General features: G+C 42.9%; 1 protein-coding gene across 6 annotated transcripts in view; it reads left to right on the top strand.

The window, feature by feature from the left end:
• Positions 1-7,519, top strand: part of LOC111217131 (transcription factor COE1) — an 89,070-nt gene that overhangs the window by 11,405 nt on the left and 70,146 nt on the right. For 5 of the 6 annotated variants that reach the window (XM_022738863.1, XM_022738866.1, XM_022738862.1 and 2 more), the window contains exon 6: positions 4,397-4,465. The exons of the other annotated variant lie outside the window; for it this stretch is intronic. In XM_022738863.1, the coding sequence (XP_022594584.1) occupies positions 4,397-4,465 (69 nt within the window). The remainder of the gene's footprint in view (positions 1-4,396; positions 4,466-7,519) is intronic. 6 annotated transcript variants of the gene reach the window in all.

Raw genomic sequence — 7,519 nt, 5'->3', positions numbered from 1 at the left:
TGTGTGTGTGTGTGTGTGTGTGTGTGTGTGTGTCTGTGACGCCTGGTTAATTAGGACACAGAGAAACTCATTAGTCAATCTGAACCCTCCTGTTGTTTCATGGCTAACAAATGGGCCTTCCTCCACAGTCTGACTATAAAATATAGGCAGGGACTCACACACACACACACACACACACAGATACACACACATACTCACAAAGGAGAATGCATATGCACACTCGCTCGTGCACACCACTTATAAAAATTCAAATTTAGCACATGAATTAAGTTGTTCTTATTCCCTGACCTTGTCAGTGAACAACTTTAAGTGTAACAATATAAATTGGGGTTCATCTGTATGCACAAGCAGGGATTTAAACCGTGAAATCAGGCACACTAATATCTTATTCTATAGCTGGCTGAATATTCCTCAGGCAGTTCAGCTGCAGAGGTTTATGGAAAACCTATTGAAATTCTGATGTGATTTGCAAGGAATTTATAAATAAATTGTATTTGGCAACAGATTTTACTGTAAATTATTGTTGTTCATCATGTGGCGAATGTCTTGCGGACAAGATTTAACTGTTGTGCATTGTACAGCATGCATGAACTTGTACTTGTACAGTGGAGAGGTCTCCGCCCTGCGTCTGTCCTGCAGGATTATTCAAACGTTCCCTCTGGGGGAGCAACAGTGCAGCAGCGGCGCACAAAGTACGACTTCTGCAACGAGTGTAAACTGTTTGCTCGTCTGCAGCAGCTGCTGAGGTCAAAGTTACGGCTGTTGCCTCGTGTTCTCACATGCTGATTCTGCAGCGGGGGCCTCACCCACAACACACAACGTGGAGCACACACAACACAAAGAGCTCAGGGCGTCCATTAATCCGTGTGGCTCATTGTCATGGTGGTGCTATTAGCCATATGCTCCCAGACAATCTGCCACCACACAGACCTGCCTCGAAAACCTGGTTGGAGCTCTGGCACAAACTATTGAAAGGTTTTTACCGCTGAATGGACGATAGGGAGAACTGAACAGTTTGTATCATGTTTCTAGTGGAAATATTGGTTTACTTTTATTTCTCTGTGTTTAAAACATGAAGAGAAAATGTCCATTAGCAGATTTCCCACTGGCGGTAATTGCCTCTTGAAAATGAAGATTATGTTAATATTGAAATGCCAGATATCTCATTAGGGAATTATACTCAAAGATTATCAAACATAGAGTCATTTATTGTTGTATATCTCATGAAGTGACAACAAAGAAAACAGCAAGTGCAAATCATGAACAAATACAGTTGATTCAGGTGGCTTAAAGCTGGAAACCTTGATTCACCTGAAAAGTGAGTGTGCTCAACAGTCAAGTGTTCATGTTTCTATGTTTAATCAATTCGTCATTTGGTCCATGAAGTATCTGAAATTTGTTCCCAAAGCCCAAACTGAAGTCTTTAAACTGCTTGACCCAAAGATGTTGAACTTACAATGATACAAAACGGACCGAAGCATCTGAGAAGCTGGAACCTGTGAATTATTGTGACATAACGACTGAGCAGTTATCAGTTCATTCATTGTCTCAGTCTGCTTCCTTTAACCAAAGCTACTGTAAAAATTTATTATGTACATTTCTTATATTTTCACATAAAGAACAAGTGAAAGTGGCATCTCCCAGTCATGCTTTTGAGACTAGTGTGTGTGTGTGTGTGTGTGTGTAGTGATGGGATGAGGAGGAGGAGGAGGAGATGCAGGGGGGAGAGCAGATGATTAGATCACCAGGATCCAGAGCAATAAGTGCTACATTACCCCCGATCCCTCCCCTCGTTTTCCTTCCCGCCACCCCTCCATTTATAACGTCTTCCACTCTGCTCCCTTCTCCTCTTCCTCCTCTTGTCCTCCCCCCTCCTCATTCACCCCTCCCCTCCTCTTCCCACCCTCACTCATCCTCCCCTGCCTCCATGCCCCTCCTTCCTCATCACTTAGCCCCCCCCACCCCCCCTCTGCTCCCCATTTTCCCATCCCCTTATCCCCTCCACCTTTTCCCTCCTCTCCAGCCTCTCGCTGGTTCCTCGCCGCTCTCCGGTGGCGACCGAGTAGTGACCCAGATCACAGAGCAGCGGAGAGGAAGTGACAGGGAGAGCAGAGAGAGCAGAGAGAGAGAGAGAGAGAGAGAGCGAGGGAGGCAGAGCAGCAGATAGTGGAGACAATGTGTAAGGTGTAACATATCAGTCTCTTTCTTTTCACCTCTGCCATCTGTGACAGTGGGAAACCTGAGACGTCTCCCCTTCCTCTTCTTCCCACCCTACCACCCTTCCTCTGCCTCTCACCCTCTTGTCTTAGCTTTCCCTCCCATGCTCACCCTTTCACTCCCCACCCCCCCACCCCTCCTGCTTACACCTTTATTCATAATTGATGCAAGCAAGAAAGACAGACTTGTTGTACGTACATGTGTGAATTTTGGTGCACATGCCAGGTTTTTTTTTTTTTTTTTTTCGTTTACTTGCGCTCGTGGCCTCGCGACAATGCTGCAAAGGATGTGTGTGTGTGTGTGTGTGTGTGTGTGTGTGTGTGTGTGTGTGTGTGTGTGTGTGTGTGTGTGTGTGCGCGCGCGCGTGTGTATGTGTGTTTGTTTATCCCAGCCTCAGGCCTCTTTAGTCCTCTCCACCCTTCACTCCACCTGTTCATCAGCACATTCAGGATAGGATAGTTGTCATGTGGTGCAACTCTTAAAAATTAAAGCCTGGTTTTTTTTTTGTTTTGTTTTTTTTCTCAAATAAGCAGGAAGTCAATAAACTGTTTTGCTCCAGATCTAAAACGAGTAGAAACTGTTTCCAGGAGATTGTCTTGTTATTCGTCTTACAGCAATAAGAACATACTGCAGACATCAATATGATCTGTGTCTGTTATTCATAACATTATTTACAAGCAAAACAGTCAAAACATAAATCTTAAAATGAGATGCCACAGATTTTAAAGGTTTCTTGACATATGGAGATAATGTGCAGCACCATTGTTCCTCTGTTTAGGGAGAGCCCCGGGACATAATTTGGTGTTCATTTGCTGTTTTAGCTAAATTACTGCCTGAATGGTTTGTGCATTGTGCTCTGCTAATAAACAAAGAGGCTGTTAGACTTGGAGTGTAACCAAACAGGATATGTCACCGACTTGGAACAAGATCCGAAAAGGAGCAGGCTATCAGAAGCCAACACTGAGCACAAAGATTTTTTTTTTAATGTTTGGGAAGAGAGAGAGAAAAAAAAGAAAAAGAAAAGTTAAATGTAATGATGGTAACCAGATGGTGCCAATGGTTTGGTCGGGCCCGACTTTCAACAACTCCTCCAACCCGAACAACCAGCGTTTTCTTTCCCCCCTCTGATACGACCCAGAGGAGTGTCTCCTGAAATATCGCACCTATGCCGGTAGCCATGGTTACAATAATAAACACGCCGGCTGTACCAGCAGTGGCGTACCTACCTTCATCGCCATGGTTACTATAATAATGGTCATTGCTTGGTTAGTTCTAGGCACAAAAACTACTTGGTTAGGTTTAGGAAAAGATTGTGATTTGAGTTAAAATAAGTACTTCCTTAACATTACGCTGTCCTCGTTGCCATGGTTACGACATAAACTGCTTGCCTTCGCCGCTCTCCTGTGTCATATTCCCGTGTTTTCTCCATCCACCCTAACCTCCCTTCTCCTGACTCCTCGGACTTCGACGCTCTTTATACTGCGTCGCCGCTCTTTTCCCTTTGCTCCTGTCATAATTACTACGGCCGCTACATGTTGCCTAACAACAAAACGCCACTATGGGTCATAGTAACCTGCTGCACAAACGACCTATGGGCTCGTTTTTTTACAAGGCAGTCTCCCTGTGTGTGTCCGTCATACACCTTTTTAAAGCTGACAGTAGTAGAAAGAAATGATGGACTGTGTTTATCCACTGAGCAGAGCTAGAAAACACACGTCTTCTATAACTGTGTTTGAGATTAAACTACTAACAGTCGGTAGACTCATTATGGCTTTAGGTACTACAGTGTGTGTACTAAGATTTAGCAGGGTTTTGGAGCACAAACACAAAATGGCTAAGCTCACCATCTGGCTGGTCCCCTTAAAACACAGTGTATTTCTCTCTCGATGCCGCTATACACTCGCCTTATGAGTCTATTTTTATCGGTGCAGTCAGCGGAGCCCTGCTCGGCGTGGCAGGCTTTCTGTAAAACTCCCGGTGGCCTCTTTTAGACAGATTTGATCAATTGCTGTGAATTTGGTGACACACACGCTTTACATGAGTACAGACAAAGCGCATAATGTAACACTGCCATTTATATGAGCTGAATCTGAACCTCCAGATACTGTACTGTGTGTTCCCTGCGTCTGACTCTGTTCTAACTTCGCCCTGTGTCTTCTTTTCTCTTCCCCTCTTTTAGTCGGTGCTGTGACAAGAAGAGCTGTGGAAACCGTAATGAGACACCCTCAGACCCTGTTATCATCGACAGGTACCATCTCTCACTCCGTCTCCGTCTGTCTCTCTCTCTCTCTCTCTCTCTCTCTCTCTCTCTCTCTCTCTCTCTCTCTCTCTCTCTCTCTCTCTCTCTCTCTCTCTCTCTCTCTCTCTCTCTCTCTCTCTCTCTCTCTCTCTCTCTCCCGGGCACACACACTTACACACACACACACACACACACACACACACACGCTGGATGAGGGACTTGTAGTGACCTATGTTTGAATGGCGGCGTGGGATGGGGTGTTTGTGTGTTTAGATGATCCGCTGTCAGTCCTGAAATAGATGCTCCTCAGATAGAAGCGTTGGCTTCTGAAGCCAGACGGAGTGAAACATTTGAGGCTTGACGCTTTGCATTTATAACACAAACAGCAGGACTCGTGAGAGGAGGTGAATTGCTGAAAGTAGCAGGGATTAAAGGTCCACACACACACACACACACACACACACACACACATACATACAAACACACGTTTTATTTACATGTGCATGTGCAGTTCGGTAATGTTATAACAGAGGGGACACAAATGCACATCAGCTGCTCGGTTGCTACCTCATATTTGGCAGATTCAGCCTCATGCGCACACACACATACACACATGCACACCTTCAGACTTGAGTGAACAAACAGTGCTCAGATGCATGTGTGTGTGTTTCCTCTACGTAATGCAAAATACAAAGCTGTTTACGAGCAGGAGCTGTCTGTCGTTGTCACTGACGCTCCTGTCTGTCTGTCTGCCTCTTTCTTTCTTCCTGTCTGTCTGTCTGTCGACATGGAGGACTGAAGTTATCCCCCCCCTCTGTCTCTCCTGCAGCAGCACAGAAAAATGGGTCATGAGCAAAGAAAAAAAAAAGTGACAGAGAAAAACTGAAATGAGATCCAACCTCATTTTAATCTGATTTCTTCTTGGCAGTTGTTTTAACTCTCTGTGAGCAGGTTTTTGCTGTGTGAGTGTGTGTTTTCTGTGTGTGAGTGTGTGTTTTCTGTGTGTGTGTGTGTGTGTGTGTGTGTGTGTGTGTGTGTGTGTGTGTTTGGCAGTGAGTAATTCACATCAGGGGAGGTGAAATTATGCTGATTCTCATCACTCTCACTACATTATCAGAGAAGCCAGTCATCGATTCTTGGTTGTAGAAAGTTGTAGACACGGTACAAAATGTTGAATATATGAACAAGTTAAAGCCTTTTTTGATGAGATTATAGTAAATATTATCCAGTGTGACCTGATGTATGATTATGTGAAAATATTCAGGCCCTTTTTAATACAGAACATAATCACAGCACTGACAGGATGTCACTGTATCTCCAGCCCTCTTCTTTAATGATCTTCACTGGCTACAAACTTCACACTCCTGTCTGTACACCTGGTGTTTTTACAGTATAGGTGACCGTAATGGCTATCAGCTCTTGACTTTCTGTTTTTGGCGATATTCATGCCTTCCACATCAATTCAACTCAAATCACACTGTCATCAGGTCATGCGAGTCTTTTCTTAGTTCCTGATTCTCTGCATTTTGGAGAGGAGGTGCAAGGCTTTAACCCCAGAGCAACGATTCAGCACGGCTTTGACAGCTGAGGCAGCCAAAGGTGTGAAAGTGTTGTTGTTTTGTTCTTAAACCACAAAGGAAACAAAGCAAAGTGTTTCACGTAGCGTAACACTTTCTGGTACTTTATCCGAGGGTCAAATATACATGAATTGATGTTTCATGTGTTTTTCAAATCAAATCAAATCAAATCAAATCAAATCAAAATCAAATCTGAATATCAAGCATTCCCTTGGTCCCGTTTTGCGTGTGTGTTATATTTATATATTTATGATATATATATATATATATGTATATGCTAACATCTCTTAACACAAAAATATTATCTTATCTTGACCCTATAGAAATAAGTTTTATATATATATATATATATGTACGTTCATACATATAATTTATGTCTATGTGTGTGTGTGTATGAATTCTATATTCTATTTATAAATCTTTGTAATATTTAAGGATATGTAAGTTTAAATCTTCCTCTCCTCTCCCCTCCTCTCCCCTCCTCACTTCCCCCACTTATTTTTGTGTTTGGAGAAATCTTATGAAGTGGATAAACACTTGTGTCTCAAAGTGAGCTTTGATGGATCTATTTCAAAGAGCATGAATCTCAGTTTGTGTGCGTGTATGTGTGTGCAAAGTCCAATAGGCTTCATGATCGACAGGTAATTGTGTGTGTGTGTGTGTGTGTGTGTGTGTGTGTGTGCAGGACATTATAGTATCTTTATGCCACAGCCCCATTTCTCTGCTTTTGTCGGCTCTCTCAGACGTCTCGTCTTACACACCATTATACATTTGCCTGGAAGGTGTGTGTGCATCTGTGTGTACATCTTTGCATGTGTGTGTTGTGACTTGGGTTGGGCCACAAATAGAAAGAACAGGTGATATATTATAATAGATATATAATAATAGTATGTGTGTTACTGGATTGATGTTGGTGACTGTTGACCTCGTGCAGCCCGCCCATTTTGGGTTTGTCCTATATCTCTCTTTTTGTCTCTTGATTCTGGTTTCTGTTGATGGATACAGTAAAGACAGGTAAAGAATTGTGGTCCTGACCACTTCATACTGTCTAATACACATTTTTCAAAGCTGGGAACATACATCGACATTAAGGAGGAGCTCATATGACCTCATACCTCTGCAGACATTGGATTAAAAAGACTTTTATTTTTCTGTTCTCATATCATCCTGATTTGAACACAAATACCAACACATTCTGACCAGCCACCATGACAATAACATGATCAGCTGATCCCAGATCTGTGCAGGAGAACTGATCTTTTTATTACCTCTATGTTAAAAAGGCTCCTTCAATCCCAAGATTCATTGCGCTGCAGTTATGAAAATAATATGGTAGCAAACAATGCCAAGAGAGTCCAGGAACTACACTGTTAAATCTAAGTCTTGGGTTTCAGCTCAGTTGAACAGCTAACGGTTTAACTGTGGGGGCCTTTTTTATAAAAAAAAAAAAAAAAAAAAAGTTACATGTTGCTAAGGTTGCTAGGCG

The sequence above is a fragment of the Seriola dumerili genome, unplaced genomic scaffold (assembly GCF_002260705.1).
Source record: "Seriola dumerili isolate Sdu_G_001 unplaced genomic scaffold, Sdu_1.0 BDQW01000040.1, whole genome shotgun sequence".
NCBI classification, from domain to species: domain Eukaryota; kingdom Metazoa; phylum Chordata; class Actinopteri; order Carangiformes; family Carangidae; genus Seriola; species Seriola dumerili.
Note: the sequence above shows the minus strand (reverse complement) of the source record. Positions and strands in the feature narration are given on the sequence as shown.